Source organism: Camelus bactrianus, chromosome 12 (genome assembly GCF_048773025.1).
Source record: "Camelus bactrianus isolate YW-2024 breed Bactrian camel chromosome 12, ASM4877302v1, whole genome shotgun sequence".
In the NCBI taxonomy this organism is placed as follows: domain Eukaryota; kingdom Metazoa; phylum Chordata; class Mammalia; order Artiodactyla; family Camelidae; genus Camelus; species Camelus bactrianus.
This window is the reverse complement of record NC_133550.1, coordinates 67,310,008-67,327,073: the sequence shown is the minus strand read 5'-3', so window position 1 is coordinate 67,327,073 and position 17,066 is coordinate 67,310,008. Positions and strand designations below refer to the sequence as shown.

Here is a 17,066-nt window from a genome sequence, read left to right as displayed (position 1 = left end):
CTGGATGGAGAAGACTGGCGGCCATTCTGGCTGGGATGACTCTTCCTTTGCTATCGACACCTTTACCCCTTAACACGCAAGCTCCAGTGAGGCCCTGGCCCTAGTGAGGCTCCCAGATCCACCCACACTCACACGAGCAACCTGCCGAGGGCTGCCCCACTGCCCTTCTGTCCCTGAGAGCAGCAGCCTGTTCTGGGAACAGAGCAGGAAGGCCTGCCTCCCTTCTAGAAAGAATTAAGGGCTGTGGCAAGGTGAGAGCCAGGAAAGACCATGTTCCTAGAGGCGGCTGGTGGGGGGGGGGCCCACAGAGCCCTGGATTTAGGGTCCAGCCATCACCAAAGTTCAGCCCTGCCCCTTGCCAGCTGTATGGCCTTGGGCAAGTTATCTGGACTCTCTCGGCCTCAGTTTGCCCACCTGTAAAGTGGGGATGATAGTAGTGACCACTCCACCTGCCCCAGGGAGTTGAGAGGAAGAAGAGCAGTTCCTCGCTGAGCAGAGAATCTGCCTGAGTGCCCAGAATGTCCACCCTCGAGGTGGGCAAAGGCTGGGGCCACTGGGGCCTCTAGCAGGAAGTTCTTCAGCCTAGGAACAAATTCAGAACAGTCTGAACCCACTTTGCAGGTGGATGAAATCATGGGCCTGAGCTGGGTGAGCAGCCTGGGTTATCCACGTGGGGCCAATCTAATCACACGCATCCTTAACCACAGAGAACTTTCCCAGCAATGGTCAGGTAGACACAATTCTCTTTGAAGATAGAGGAAAGGCCGTGAAACAAGGAATGTGGGCACCTCTAGAGGCTGGAAAAGGCCAGGAAATGGAGTCTCCCCTAGAGCCTCCAGAAAAAACCGGCCCTGCCAAGACTTTGACTTTAGCCCCGTGAGACATTTCAGATTTCCAACCTTCATAAATTTGGTTGTTCGAGGCATTAGAATCAGTGAACTTTGCTATGGCAGTAATAGGAAACTAACACACCATCCCACCCTGGACTGGCCCCAGTGGCTCTGAAGGAGGCCATGAAAATGTGGTCACTCAGTCACTCCACACACCATGCTCCTCTGTGGTGGGCAGAGCTGGGCTGGGCTCAGCAGACCTCATCCCTGCACTCAGGAGCCTCCGGTTGGGTGGCCAAGTGCCCTGCAGAGCCCTCCTCCCCTAAGGGGCTCTAAGCTCACCTAAGGGGCTGTCCCTCTTCCCCCTCCCCTTCCCCTCACCACTACTTACTGAGTATCGCCCTCACTCAACCAAATCTCATCCTACCCCCAGCCCGACAGGCTCAGCCGTCCAGGCAGCCTGGATCCCCAGACCCTGTTGGTAGTTTGTCAGGACGAGGGGCCACTTTCTGCTTTGTAAGCATGTGTCCTTCTCACAACAGGACAGGCAGGGGTTCCTTGGGCTAGCGCCTCTGCCCTCTGGGCTCAGGGTCCTCACCCGTAAAGGGGGCTGGGCAAAGCACATCACACGGTAGCTGTGAACGTGGCAGCCGGTGCTGTGTGTGCAGTCCGTGCTCAGAACTGCCCAGTCAAGTCAGCTCTGGGGAGGGTGGGGTTTTATTCTACAAGTAGAAAGATGCCAGGCAGGCTAGCCCCCCAGTACTGCCACTGTGCTGGAGGCTGGCGGCTGAGCTCCTGGCCAAGGTGGAAGTTCAGACAACCTCAAAAAGCTTCTGGAACCTAAAGATCTCTCCTGACAGCCTTCAGTCCCTTAGGAAACAAGCAGAAATGTGCACACAGAATTCCTCAAAGTGTGTTTACAACAGGGAAAACTCAAAATAATTGGGAACAACCGAAGTGTCAAATAATAAGGGGTTAGTTAAGGAGACACACCTACGGAATATTAAAAAGTCATTAAAAATCAACTTATTGACTAGTATCTTCTGATACTGAAGAATGAGTTGTGATAAAATGTTTAGTGAAACAAACAGAAGATAAAATGATACATATAATAAGATGCTAATTTTGCTTGAAATTCTCTGTTTTTGTAGCAGCAAGGTGAGGCATTCCCACTGGCTATTTCTAAGGGTGGTTTCACAGGTGATTGAAAACTTTTCTTCTTTTCTGAGGATTCAAAATGTTCTAAAATTAGCACATAACATCAGTGATGAGAAAAAAAAAATCAGTGCAGAAGAGTCACGCTCCTTCAACGGAGCTGCCGGCGGGTCCTGCTCGGCCCTCGGCACGCGGCAGGAACACGTGCAAGGAGCTAGGCCAGCTGGGGGGGTTGCGGCCTGTCTGCCACTCAGGGCCCCACACTCAGCAAGGCCCTGCACTCAGAAGGGCCTGTGCTGGCTTTAAAGCTCTGCTGTCTCTGTTTTGGAATTCTTAACCATTTTTGAAGAAGGGTCCCCGCTTTTAATTTTGCATTGGACTCTGCAGGGGTGCCACCAGTCTCAGCAAGGAGCCCCGGGCTCCTGGATGCCCCACCTTGCCTTCCAGGAGTGCAGCAACCAGCCCTCTGTTCTCAGTTTGTCTGATTTCCCACACCGTGGCCCCTTCTCTCCTTTCTCCTTCCTACGTGGGCTGTTGGCAAAAACGGGAAGCGGGACTCTGTTTTATAAAGACATGCATCGATCACTTGCAGTACATTCCTGGAGACTGAAATCAGCACCTCCCCTAAGTTTTTAGGACCTTCTTACCAGATGTGTGTTTTCCCTGGGAAAACCAGCAAACCCAGAGCTACTGCCGCAGTCCTGTCCCACAGCAGGTCCTACCAGTGAAGGCTCAGGGATACCTAAGAGGCTTGCACCTGCAGCTTCTGCAGAAACACCACCAGAGAGGTGCTGAACTTCCTGTCTCTGGGGGCATTCAACAAAAACTGCACGGCTGGCGGCAGGAGAACTGTGCAGGAAATACCTTCTCTGGATGGAAAGTTAGCTCAGAGAACCTCATCCTGGTGTGATAATTGCACAGGGCATCCGGCAGCTTCTCAAGGCAGGGCCCCTATCAGACTCACCTCTTGTCCCCCAGTCTCAGTATGGGGCCATGAACACAGGGGAGGGGCTCAGGGGTGGGGTAAGAAAAGAAACAAAAAGTGGGGAGAGGCAAGCGACTGAGAGGTGACATGAAATTTGAGGAATTCCTGTGCTGCCCCAGAAGCAGGTGATGTATTAGAGGAACCAGAAGGCACAGTCCACCTCTACGTCAGTAAAACAGGCACAGCTAAGGTTTACTGAGTACCTCCGCGTGCTAGTGCCACGCTAAGCATTCCCACGGGAGTCACAATTCTCCCAAGGCTCGACTGAGTCAGAACTATTATTAAGCCCATTTTATGAATGAGGAAGTTGAGGCTCAGAGAGGTGAGGTTACTGGCCCAGGGCCACCCATCTATCTCTGGGCAGGGGTTTAAGCCCAGGCCTGGCTCACTGAAGAGCCAGCCCCTTTAGTGCATCAATAAGCCCAGGCTTTCCTAACTGGCGGTGGCTGCATTGTCTGGCCTGGGAAGAAAGTTCAAGTTCAAGTTCAAGTTCATCCTGTCTCTCCTTCATTACTAACTGAGCACTGGTGGGCAGAGCCTGAGTGGATAGATTTTAGCTTCAAATCAGCTCCACTAAATAGATCAGGTCTTAAAGAGGCAAGCCAGCTTCAGGCACCTGAAGGACACAGTACGTGGAGGCCGACACTTCCTGTGATTCCTTCGTGATGAGGGGTAAATGAGATGTGAACTTCCCTCCCTCCAGATCTATGGGGCTTCCTTGTCAGAGCCTGGGCTGGAGCTGGGGTCACTAAAAAAACTTCTTTTTAACACTAACCAGCTCACATAGACACAGGGGTTGCCACCTGGATGTCCACAGGTTGGATTCAACCCAAGGATGTGTTTCCTCTGTTCCGCACTCACTGTTTTCAAATTTGGGGCATTCTATGCACAAATCTGCATTTCCTGCTCCTGAAGGGCTGGAAGGCCTGAAACCCTAGGTCTTTACCCTCTTGGCAGCATCTGGCAGGAGCCTCGTGTGGCCTCCACCTAGGGCAGGCCTGGGCTGTCTATTCCCACAGTGCCTGAAAACTCTCTACTGCACCCCACCTGGCTGACCTGACCATTTAAGGACCCTGCTGGAGTGTCCAGGGTATAGAGGGTGGTGACTTGTCTGGCCCCTGGCTGGCCCAGGCCTTCTCCACCCATTGTCCCTGTAGCCTTTCACTGAGGGGAACTCTGGGGTTCAGGAGCCCTGGGGATGGAAGTGAGGTTGGGAACCTGCCTAGGACCAAGTGCATGCCCAGCCAGCAGTCCCTGCTATAGCTGGGGGGACCAGGCCTGGGCTGGGGTTTAGAGGGGGCAGGCATCGAGTCAAATTCAGAGCCCGGGGCTCAGGGCCCAGCTCTCGGAGCCTCTGAGGCCCTGCCACCGCCCACCCTATAGGTGCTCCCCAGGGATTAGGGCAGTCACTGGAGGCCTTGCCTCAGGCACAGGGAGGAGACGGGTGCACAGAAACTGGCCAGAGCCAGGCCTGGGCCTGGGCCAGTGGGCAGAGGTGAAGGGAGGCACCCATGTCCCCAGCCCTGCTCCCCCACAGGGCCCAGGCCCCCACCATCCCCAGGTCCTGAACGCAGCTGCCATGTCGTGTCTCCTGTGCCTGCCACTGCAGCCCCAGGCAGAGCAGAGGGAGTGGTGGTTGCTGGTAGTCCTGCCAGGGGTGGGCAGTGGGGAGTCACCCTGTATGGCCACAGGGAAGCCACCAAGGCAGGTGGGGAGGATCAGGAACAATCCCTACCCGGAGCCCCCAGGACCCGGGCCCATTGCAGTGGCAGGGAAGGCAACTGTGCAGGTGGCCCAAGGCTGCCCTCCCCTGAGCTGTGGGGGTCCCTCACCCCACAGGCTCTGATCTGCCTGTGCAGCCCCTGGCAGGCCCCTGCCAGCCCCGGGGGTTTAACACCTGAAAGCCGGAGTGACACCGGTGCCCCTCCTTCTGCCCTCCAGCCAGAGTGGGTGGAGGGCGTGCAAGACGGAAGGGAAGAGAAGAGAACCAGAGCGAGCTTCTTTCCCCTTTAAGAGCCCTGATGGCCGCCGCCCAGACCCAGCGGCCCGGGGACGGAAAATATCGGCAAAGATTCCCCTCCGAACTTCCCGAGCCTTTGTTCAGGAGGAGGCCGGGGAGGGCCGACTTGGCTTCGCGGAGGGCCGCGGGCTGAGCCGTGCGCTCCATGGCGGCCGCGGCGGCGTCCTCCGCGCTCTCCCCCCGGGGCGCCCCCTCCCGGCCCAAGGCCCGGCCCCGGCCCCGGACCCCGGCCCGGACCCCAGCCCCGGCCCCTGCTGGCCGCGGGGGGCTCCGAGGGCGAGGGCGAGAGAGCGGGCGCCGCTTACCAGGTCATCCCGGAGTGCCCCCGCGATCCCGGCGGGCGGGAGCCGGAGTCAAGTTCACGTCCGGCCCGCGGACTGTCCGAGGCCGGGCGCGGCCAGGCAGAGCGAGGCCACCACAGGCCGCCGCCCCGGGTCACCGCCGCCCCCGGCCCCGCGGCGCCGCTGTCGCCCCGGCCCCGCGACCCCAACTTTCCGCACAATCGCGGAGCTGGAAGTTTCCGGGCTTCGCGGGCGCTGGGCTGGGTTTCAGCAGCGACGTCTGAGCTTGGCAACAAAGAGGGAAAGCAGGCCGGGAGAGGGGAGGAAAGAAAGAAATACTAGGGAGAGCGGGCCGGCTACTTAGAAATCTCCAGGACTTGAAATCCCACCCAGAAGCTTTTTTGGGTTGTTTTTCCCTTAAGTGGTAAACAACCACCTCTGACTCACGATGGGGCCCTTTCCCTCATGTTCTGGTCTCAGGCTGAGGCACCTTTCTTGGGTACCTGCCTGGTTTATAACCCACTCAGAAAAGTCGGGCAAATCTAGGGGTGGGGTGGGGGAGTGAGGTGGGCCCAAGATGCTCCCTGAAATGTGGCTGACCCCAGTGCAGCAGCAGCAGTAGGCCTGGGCTCCAAGGGGCAACCTCATCTTGGGCCAGCCACTGCAAGCAGCTACCCCGTGTTCCTGTCCTGGAGCAGAGGGACAGCTGGGAACCCCCAGTGTCCAGAGAGGACCTGGGCTCCACACAGTGTCCTGGGCCCAGGCCCACCTGCTCCCAGCCCACAAATGAGGTAAATGTAGGACCCAGTCCTCCCTCGTTAGTCAGGTGTTCCATGAGTGAGGCAGGAGGATTCACTGGCCTGGCCCTGACCTGGAAGCTCAGGCCCCCTCTTCCTGGAAGCTCCCTGGCTGCTGCATGATTTTCTGTCCTCTTGGCCTCCTGAGGACATGTCTGGGCTGGAGGAGGCTGCTGAGCGGCCCCAGGCTTGGGAACCTGCACAGTGGCCAAGCCCAGTCCCTTCGAGGGCCGTCTGGGCCCTGGAGCAGGGGCTGAGGGGCACAGAGCATCAGCTGTCACTTGGCCTTGGGATGCTCCTGCCCTACCCTGTTCATCCATTTGTCTGTCTGTCCTGCCCTGCAAGACATGTTTATGGAGAAAACAGTCCCAGAGCCCAGAGCTCTGTGAAAGGCTGGGAGAATAGGGTTGTTTGTTTTTTTTAAGAAAAATGAGCAAGGGGGCTGTGGAGACCAGGGTGGGGGTTGGAGTGGGGGGAGTATGTTGTCTCTTGTCCTGCAAAAGTAGGCGGTGCCTGAGAGTGCTGGGGAAAAATCCACCCGCCCATGAAGCCCAAGATCCTTTCCCAGAAAATGTCCTCTTTTCACGGGAGCAAGCACGGGCATTGTCTTTTCTCATTTCTCCCCAAGACCCAGGCTGGTCAGCCGTGCACTCCCGTGCTCTCCCGCAAGGCACTGAAGTTCCATCAGGGCTCGGCGCCAGGGGGCGTCCTGCAGGGGGTAGTCCTCCTGGACAAGCCCCTTGCTCAGAGGCTGGGCCCTTTCCAGGGGAGGGAAGTGCCTGCTCTCTCCCCTGGCATCCTCACCAGGGAACTCCATTCCTGAGCTGCAATTATTTTGTATTTCCAGGACTGAAAATTTTATCTGGAACTGTACGTCTTCCTAAAGCTTGAACCCATTTGTTGTCTAATATGTGATCTCTGGAGCTCAGTTTGTCCCCAAAGGGGATGTGACCCTTGCTCAATCAAAACCCACCAAGACCTTGTTCGGCCTGGCTTCACGGGTGTGTAGCCCATGCAGTCGCGCCACGTTCTATGCTCTGCTGTCCTTGTCTTAAAATTCTCAGTCCTTTTGGAACAAGGCGCCCTGCATTTTCATTTTATCCTGATCCCTGGGATGTTCCCCACTTTGGCTGTTGGTTAACAGGGTCATAAAGTTTTTTAAAAATGATTAGTGTATTTATTTTGCTAAATTCCGTTTACAGAAATAATTTCAGATTTTATTTAAACAAGATAAAATATTTTCATTGAAGATGACTGTATTTGGGAAAAATACCTTGAAGAGGCAGGAAATTGTTACGGAAATAGGACAGAGCTGGAGTCATCCACGTTCAGCCCCCACCTCGGCCACGTGGGCGCTGCGTACCGACGCAGCTCCTGCGTGCTCCTGCGTGCAGGGGTGACAGCTCGCACGTGCTGGGTGTTCTGAGGAGCCAGGATAGTGGGAGTTTGGTGGAACATCTGGAACATACCAGACACTCAATAAAAAGTACCCTTGACTGTCATGGTATCATTGGACATGAAGGTTCACTTGCAGTTTGACTACATTTAATAAGAGTGTATTTTGTTCCTTCTTGTTATAACAAGAAACGGTTATAGAAAGTTTGGAGTATATGTATATATAAATACATGGAGAAAGAGAGTGAGAGAGAAGAAAGCATGTCCCTTAGTCGCTTTTACTTCAGAGGTGCCTTTGGCTACTCATATTACAGTTGATTTCTTTATATAAATTGATACACAAACATAGGAGAATCTGAGCGTGACCGATGGCCCCCACGTTGTGAGCTAATTCCAGACTGACCTCACTTCAATGCAGCTTCACACACAGGTATAAGCCTGAAGTCTCCGCTGCCACCTGTTCCCAAGGACCATCCATTGTGACATTCACAGTCATGAAAGTGTCAGGTGATAAAAACACTACATCACAAATGTCCTTAACCTACTGCTGCCTCATCTTTCCCACTTGTGATTTGGTTAGAAAAAAAAAAATATATATATATATATGGTTCTGGCCTCTTATTTTTAATTTCCACAGTCTGTTGTAGAATCTGCTCAGTTAGGGAGGGGAAAGAAACTAAATCAGCCTGGTCTCCTCCTTCTCAGCACCTCTGTGAAGCCGGCTGGTTGGAAGGGAGAGGCCGAGTCAGGGAGGGGGGCTGCAAGGCTACTGTCCCAGCAGCTCTAAGCACAGGCAGAGCCCTGTTCCCAGAGACACTCACGTTTAACCGCTAAGCCCAGCTGACGGCTCCACTGAATGTGTAGCAGATTACAAATCGCATGATCACCTGGAGCAGACAGCAGGCACAGGAAACACACAGCCCCTGACCCCCAAACCCACGCTGCGTTAATGAGCTGTTTGGGGCCCAGAAGCTCCCGGGAACTGGAGTTTGAAGGCAGTGAGAATCCAGGCGTGGGGTCAAGGCTGAGCTCTCCCCGTCCCCCGCTACCGGCCAGGTGACTCTGGGCAACTCACTCCTGCTCTCAGTGTCCCCAGATTTGGAGGGAGAAGTACTGATAAACAATAGGGCCGTGGGGGCAGGAGATGCACTACAGCGCAGTCACTGGCACAGGGCCGGCCACCCCTTGCCCCCACCAATCAGTTCCTGCAGGTCTCACCAAGGAGGGTCTCCTGCAGCAGGGAAAGTGGCAAAGGGGCAGAGACCAGAACCCCCACCCATCCTCACCCAAGTCTGCAGGGAGCCCGGCTTGTTCAGGAGAAGGGCTGGGAGCCACAGGACTCGGTCGCTCCAAACAGGAGGATCTGGCTTCCCGGCCACCCGAGCCGGCCCAGGGGACAGGGCTCGCCCCTGCATCAGTAGTGCCCAGTGGGCACGCAGCCCTCAAGAATAACCAGCCAGGAGACTGGGCCAGGGGACCAGGGCAGGGAGCCCCACCCTCACCCCGCAGCGTCTGCTACCGCCTTCCAGGCAGTTCCCTTTCGCTGGACCCGGGTATTGTCACCGTCCTGTCCCAGAGCCCAGCCCCGCGTCCCTGGCCTGCTACCGCTGGAAGAAAGGAAAGGAGATGTGTTTGTTTCTATTTAATTTGTTTAGAAAAAGAAAAGTGTTTGTTATAGAAAATTTAGAAATACAGACAAGCATAAAAAAGAAAACAAAAATTAACTGTGAGATAATTACCAGGTACATTTTGTTGAAAGCCTTTCTGGTATATTTTCCAAACCAGATACGTACAGGTACTCTTGTGTGTGTGATCACACTCTGGATTATTTCAGAATCTTTCTGTTTAATGTGCTGTGAGCATTTTATGTTATTAAACATTATTTTCTTCAGGATTTGAAAAATAAAATCTAAATACCAATTAATTTTTAAAATCAACTTTATTGAGATATAATTTCCATGCAATAAGGTCCCTTACACTTGTACTGTTCTATGAGTTTTGACAAATGTACACACCCCTGTCACCACCATTGCAATCAAGAAACAAAATATCATCACCACAAAATGTCCCTAGTCTCCCCGGCAGGTGGTCCCTGTGTCCTAAGCCCCAGGCAACCACCGATCTGATAGATTAATTTCTCCTTTATTTAATTGAAAATAAATGGCATCATAGAGTGTGAACTCGCTCAGCATAGTTGCCATTCATCTATGTCTGTCAATACGCCCATCAATAGCTCACGCCTATTTATTGTTTTATATTATCCCTTTGTGTGCCTACCTCTTTTGCTGCTGGTGGACAACTGGGTTGTTTCTGATGTTTTGGGGCTACTGTGAATAGGGCTTTGTGAATGCTAATTTTTTTTTTTTAACCTAGCACTGTCACTGGCACAGGTTAAGTAAGTACCCACGAGTGGGCGTCGCTGGTGTATTTCCTGCCTGGAGCACCCCTGAGAGCAGTGTAGCCCATCCTACAGACAGGTTATCACATTTGCCACTGTTGTTGGACATGTAGTTTCTTTAAAGTCTTTGCTACTATAAATAATGCTGCTAGAATATCTTTATACTGAAACTTTCATGTTTCTGATGCTTTCCTGAGGATAAATTCCCAGAAGCAGGAGTGTTTGGTCAAAGGGTGTCCGGGTTTTTAAAACCCTTGCCACACGAGGTCAGGACTTTTGGGCGTGTTCATATCCATTTCCCCCCATTTGCTTTTCATGTTAAGGATAGACATCACGATCCCCATTGTTCAGATGGGATCACTGAGGGCTGGAGAGATGGCATGAACAGCCAGAGGCCACAGAGCTGGGAGGAAACCCCGACTTCTGAGCCCTGCACTCCTCCCGGACAACCTCCTGCCTCACTCTCACACATTTGCTTGTGTCAGAAACTCTCAGAATTTCCCCCCAAAGGCTTCCATGAAAATCCAATCGTGAGCTGAGAGATGAAAGGCAGCCTCATGTTAATTAGTCTCGCTTTGGTTTGGTTCGGCCACCACGCTTGGGTGTGTGACTATGCCTGTTTTCATACACCCGCACGCTGGAGCTCTCACCCCCACCAACACCACTGGCGGCCAGTCCAGACGAGCCGGTCCAGATTCTCCTCCCAAACTGCCTTCAGAGCTGGGAGCCACAGAGTCTCCCAACTTTGCAGTCGTGGCACATTCTGGCACTGGACGGGGGCCCTGGCTTGGTTTGTGCACATCGACTCAGCCGACTTGGCCCAAAGGACATCTGGTTATTTCCCCAAATCAAATCTCCCTCGAGGATAGAGACCAGGCTGCTGAAGTGATTCAAAAGAATGATCCGTTCCCGAGACAACTGCTTGCAAAGAGGTGTCGCAGCTGGTCTGCGGGTAGTTGAGCCCAGTGCCCTGTGGAGGATGGGGGGAGAGGAGGTGCTCTGTGGAGTATGGGAATCCTGGGTATTTGTAGAGGGTTCTCCAGCCACTCTGGAGGCGGTGAAAACAGCTCACCACTGAAACAAAGACAAAGTTTGATTTCCTTCACTTATTGATTGGTTCTATGTGTCTGACAGGGCTATCTCCATTATCTTATTTAATCCTCAACAACCAAATATATGAGAAAACTATGGCTCAGAGATGTTAAGAAACGCGTGAGGTCACACAGCAGTTCCCTCTCAGTCACAGTGTGTTCTTTGCAGACATCAGGCCCCAGGCTCTCTTCTGAGTTAGAGAGGTCTCCGCCCCTGTGTGTGGCTAGCAGGCCCCATGAAACATGTTCATCTGGAGCTAGCCCAAGGAGAATCCAAAATGATTCTCAAGTGCTTGGAGGGTACAAACGGTCCAGACTCTCCCTCCCCCCATCCAAATACTGTTCAGGTTCCTGAGGGGCTACCTTCCTGGGACCACATGCTAGGCCCACCCCACTGCTAAGTGACCCATTAATACCCAACTCCTGCCCCCATTTAAGGACGTGGGTGTTGTACGGGGCGGGCAGAGCTCAGTGGTAGAGGTAAGCACGAGGTCCTGGGTTCAATCCCCAGTACCTCCATTAAAAAAAATAATGTGGGTGTTGTGTTCTGAGTTGGGGCAAAAATAATCACCTCCTCTCAGCCCTGGGTCTGAGGCCTCCAGGTTCTTGAAGCCAGGAGACCTAAGGAGGCCTTTGTCCATGGGAGAAGAAACCAGGAAAGGAAGAGCCCATTCTCTCAGAAAACATGTGTTTTCTGTTTACAGAGGGGCCTGTCCAGTTCCCATGCTTTGTTCTTTAATATGGAGCCAAAAAAAAAAAAAAAAAAATCCAATGTGCAGCTTCCTCTCCGAGGTACATTTGGAGGCTGGAAAATCTGGATTGCTGCAGGCACGCTGTGCTGGGCCTCGAGCTGGCCTGGGCTGGGGCCTCGTGTCCTATCTGCTGCCAATGTCCAGCGTCACGCGGCCTTCGTGTACCAACCTAGAAAGCCACGTGGAAAACAAAATGCCCCCTCTGTGTCTCCCAGGAAGGGTGTGGGCGGAGCTGGGAGAGGCAGGCAGCCTTGGTGTAGTTGGGGGTTTGGTTCCTTCCACACTGGGTGTGTGTGTGTGCGTACTTGTGTGTGTATGAAGACCCTGGGGTGCTCGCACCCACACTTTTGGCCTTGGGCCATTGGCATGGCTGACTTGGTCCAACAAACCCACCATCCTGAGACCACTTGATTTTTCATACCCTCTTCTCAGAGGCTGGACAGAGGTGTCTCTGAGCAAAGGGACCCCGAATAACAGGTGGGTGTTAACTTGGATGGGCTCTCCATGTTCCTGGGGCAGAGCTCATGGGTGCTGGGCACCTTCAGACTGGGGAGAGGGGCTTAGCTCTGGGCAAGAAGGTCTTCCTGCTGGGAATGAGGCAGCAGTAAGCTAAGGTGAGTAACAGAGCCAGAGGCCAGCCTCGCCCGCCGCGAGGAACCTCAATCACAGAAGCCAGGTCAGCACAAAGTGTAAAAGCCTGAGACGGACAAGGGAGCATCTGGGCCCAACTGCAGGCTGGGCTCCTTCTCCTCTCTGATCTCAGTCCCTCATCTGCGAAAGGAGGTGACTGGCTTATCAGCACTTAATGGAGCTACTGTGAGGCGTCACGGGATGATACAAAGGCATTCGTCCCAAGGCTGCCTGGCGCTGGTTTTCAATAAATGGCAGCCGCTACTATGGCTGCTGGGCCTTCCATCTTTGAAGTGGCACTGTAAACTTGGCCTCAGCCCGAGTCACAGCCACAGCCGGCGGAGGGAGGGCTCTGCACCCCCTGACGCGCACACAGCACGCCGAGGGCAGGAGGAGGTCGCCGCGCTGGGCCGGCCTCCGCACTGCAGACACCGCAGCCTGCGTCCCGCCCAGGTGCGCTGCGTCCTGGGCAGCCGCTCGGAAGGGCCAGCCGCGGCCCGGCGCGCTTTGATCCGCCCGCTTTCCTCCGGCCCGGCTGGCTTGCAGCGCGCGTCCCGGGGGGCCCCGCCGGCCCGCCTCTCTTTGATCTCCACCCCTCGCGCTGTGCGGCCTCCACCGCGGCCTCCGCGGCCCGTGCACCGGGGGCAGGCGGGGACAGGAGAGAGGCGGACGACGGAAGTGCGCGCGGGGGCCCCTCGGGGAACCGCGCCCTTCTGCGGCGGGGCCTCGCAGCCTTGGCCTTGGCGGCCGCCCGCCCTTCCGTCGCGCTCCGGAAGCCAAGACCAAGCCTAACCAGACGGGCGGCGCGGACGCAGCGTGGCGGAGGGGGCGGGGCCTTACGTGCCCGGGGGCGGGGCGCCTACGCGGCCGCCACGGAACAGCCGGGGCAGCGAGCGGTGAGGACGTAGCGTCGCAGTCAGGCGGACGAGGCCTGGGCGGGGCCTCGCGCGGCCGGGGGCGGGGCCTCTGTTCCGCCGAGGAGATGGTGATTCAGTTTCATCGTCCCGCCTCTTGCTTTTGGACCCGCTTTCGGTCGCGTCTCCGAGGTTTTTGAGCTCAGTTTCATCTACTTAAGATTTTCATTTACTTTAGATCCTCATTTATTAAAGCAATTTTCTGTCTTTTTCCCTCTTCCCTAACCAGATAACCAACCAGACAGTAAGGAATTTGGAAGACCTAGGAGAGTGCAAATAAAAATGAGAAATCTCAGAGTCTCACCGCACAAACCACGGCGGCCGAGAGTTCAGTGTGGATTCTGGTCTTGAGTCCTTTTTTCTTAATTGTAAATACAGAGGTTTTTCACATAATCGGGTTAACACTGTACATAGACTTGTGGATGCCTTAAAAATAACTAATTTTTTTTTACTGTAAAGCCACACGTGTTTACTGTAGAAATTTTGAAAATTGAAAAAACACGAAGAAGAAAATAAACATAACCTTAGATTCTACCACACGAGATTACCAGTATTAACACGGCGTTTTTCCTTTCTCTTTACACAATTACACATATGTTTGAAACAAAATTGGGATCGTACTGTAAATACTGTTTTGCAACTTTCTCCTTTCATTCGTGGCTAATTATGTGTCCCCACTGCCCTGAGCATTCATCTACAATGTTATTTATAATCACAGAGTACTGTGTAGGGTCGCCCATGTTTTATTTAAGCTATATGCGATGATTGGACATTAGCTTTTTTTTAGTTTCCATCACTTCCTTGCATCCTCCTTTTATAGTGAACATCCTTGTAGCTAAATCTTTGTACATGTTCACAAAAATTCCTTAAGATGAATCCCTAGATGTGGAATTGCTGAGTCAAAGAATATAATCACTCATGCTTCTTGTACCCTTCTTTTTTTCTTTACATATTTTCCCTATGTAAAAAGTAATACATGAATATTTTCACAAGTGGTATGACCCAAGAACACTGTATATGCAAAAAAGATTGCTCATATCCAAAATATATAAAGAACTCCTGCAACTCAACAACAAACCTAATTAGAAAGCAAAGGACTTTTACAGACATTTCTGCAAAGATGATATATAAATAGCCAGTATGCACATGAAAAGATGCTCAACATCACTAATCATTAGGGAAATGCAAATCAAAACCACAAAGAAATACCACCTCACACATATTAAGATAGCTGTTATTAAAATAACAATAACTGGCATTGGCGAGGATGTAAAGCAATTGGAACCCTCTGTGTTGCTTGTGGGAATGTGAAGTGGTGCAGCTACTGTGGAAAACAGTATGACTGTTTCTTGAAAAATTAAACAGAATTGCCCTATCACCCAGCAACTCCACTTCTAGGTGTATACCCCAAAGAAATGAAAGCAGGAACTTTAGTAAAGAGTTACACATCCATGTTCATAGCATTATTCACAATAGGCAAAAGGTAGTAACAACCTAGTGTCCACCAACAGATGAATAGATAAACCAAATGTAGTCTATACATATGATGGAATATTATTCAGCCTTAAAAAGGAATGGACTTCTGACACATGCTGCAACTTGGATGAAGCTTGAAAACATATACAAAGCGAAATAAGCCAGATACAGGACAAATACCTTGTGATCCCACTGTATGAGTCACGTGGAGTAGTCAAAGTCAGAGACAGAAAGTAGAGCTGTGGTCACCAGGGGCTGCGGGGAGGGGAGAATGGGGAGTTACTATTTACCAGGTAGAGAGTTTTAGTTTGGGATGTTGAGAAGTTCAGGAGATGGAAGGTAGTGATGGTTGCACAACAGATGTGAATGTTTCATGACTCTGAAGTGGTAAATGGTAAATTTTATGTATATTTTACCACACACACAACAAAGACATTTCTTGGGCAGGAGGGAGGACGAGCTCTCCTAGATTTTCGTTCTAGGAAGCCTGGGTGGGTCCGGGCCTGCATATGTAGCAAGCTCCTTATGGGTGACCCTGCCCAGGTGGTCCGGACAGCCCTTCTGAGGAGCTCTGTTCTAGGGAAGCAGGGGCCAAGTCTGGCCTTACTTACAGGATTTTCCATAATAATTTCCAAGCTGAGAGAGAGAAACCTGCTTTGGGGAAGCAGTGAGTCACTGTGGATCTTTATCTGAACTTGGTGTTTTCTTTCTGGGCCTTTGAAACACGCACACACACACACACACACACGCATACATACACGCCACTCTTTTTGTCTTGACTGTAAATATAATACATGTTTATTGTCATCAACAAACACAGAAAAGCACCCACGAGAAAATAACAAATACATAGAATCCCATCTGAAAGAAACCACCGTTGAAACTCGGGTGAATGTGACCAGTCTTTCTTCCTTCACTACTCATAATCCACACCTGAAATCACTGCGCTCGTATTTCATGCTTTATAATCTGCACTTTCACTAACACCTTGCTTATAAATACGTCTCTGCAGCCCACGTTTTAATGTTTGCAGAATGGTCCGCTGTTCAGATGTAACTTCTGGACCCTGTCATTCGTTGTCGGCTGTCTCGGTGATGCACAGAGGAGCTGTGTGGACATGCTCCTTGCACCTCTCTAATAATTCCTAAGTTCTAAATTCTAATAATTTAGATACTCCTCAGGGAATACTTGTAACTTCACAGAGGATTTGCCTTTTAAAGCCTCTCAAGTACATTACCCACTGGCCCTCCAGGAAGGATGAGCGGCTCATTCCAGTCCCAGGGGCACGTGAGTCTTTGCGGGTGTGTATTTTACACAGAGATACCTTTGTTCTCCCGGGCAAGAGGTCTGTCACAGCAGGAACCCCACTGTTCTGGGAGGGGGTCTCTGTGGACACCTGCCTCTTGCCTTTGCTGAACAATCCCAAGGACTGGCAGGGAGGACCTGGGCTCTGAGCTCTGCCGGGACGGTGGCCTGGGACCCACGGCCCCTGGGGAAGGTGAGATGCCTACTTGCCTCTAGAGGCCACTGAGTATTTTTCAGTACTTGTTTGCTGGCACCGCTGGGACCACCTGGACCATTTCCTAAGGGTGGGGTGTGGGAGGACCCCCAACTTCAACGAGGGTCCACCTGGTTCTTCGCTGTAGCGTGGAAGATGGCATCCTCCACTGTGGGGCCCACGGGCTTGGACATGTCTTTGGTGTGAGGCAGGATTCCTGCACCCTAGTCACGGCAGCACAGGGTGTCTTGTATGACCCTCCAGGGGTCACTATTCTCAGCCCCAAACCCAAGGCTGGCATGGGGTATCCCCTCCGCATCTGTCCATCCTAGTTACCAGCAAGGCCACCAGGGACACTGGAGATACAAAGTCCTGGCCATCCTTCCTCTGAGGCACCAGTAATCAGCCCATCCTCCCCTCTTCATCTGGACAGTCACCTCTTCACTGCTGCTGCCTCCTCCAGTGTGGCTGCCAGAGTGGTTCCTCAGGCACACAGCTCCTGTCCCCACCCTGCTTAAGCAGGTGGTCCCTGCCTCTCTCTCCAGCCTCCCCTCCCACCCTTTCCCCAACACCGCCTCTCCCCTTCTCCCACCAGAGAGAACTGCCTGCCTTTCTCACATGCTGTTCCCTCTGAAGGGGATGTTCTTCCCACCCGCCCCACGTTTCTTCCCCAGCTTCTTCTCCCCTTACTTCTGCTGTGAATAACAATATTGGTTATTGAGCTTGTACCACAGACAAGGCTCAGCCCAGTTACCACCTCCTCCAGGAAGCCTTCTGGGGTAGATCCCCGGGCTAGGACACGCCACTCCTGCAGTGCCCGGCTCTTCTGGCCTTTGGTACCAAG

The 17,066-nt window shown here is 52.8% G+C and overlaps 1 protein-coding gene and 1 long non-coding RNA gene across 4 annotated transcripts in view; one reads left to right on the top strand and one right to left on the bottom strand.

Moving 5' to 3' along the window:
• Window positions 1-5,579, bottom strand: part of LOC141579470 (uncharacterized) — a 61,899-nt gene extending 56,320 nt beyond the window's left edge. For 2 of the 3 annotated variants that reach the window (XR_012510996.1, XR_012510997.1), the window contains exon 1: window positions 5,296-5,579. Coding sequence is in view for 1 of the 3 variants with exons in the window: in XM_074375735.1 (XP_074231836.1) it covers window positions 5,296-5,303 (8 nt within the window). In the remaining 2 variants the exon portion in view is untranslated. The remainder of the gene's footprint in view (window positions 1-5,295) is intronic. The other variant, XM_074375735.1, reaches the window with a different exon arrangement.
• A 6,359-nt stretch (window positions 5,580-11,938) lies between these two features.
• LOC141579523 (uncharacterized) lies at window positions 11,939-13,782 on the top strand. The gene is made up of 2 exons (XR_012511063.1): window positions 11,939-13,380; window positions 13,478-13,782. It is a non-coding gene; the product is annotated as an uncharacterized LOC141579523 (long non-coding RNA).
• The last annotated feature ends 3,284 nt before the right edge of the window (window positions 13,783-17,066 follow it).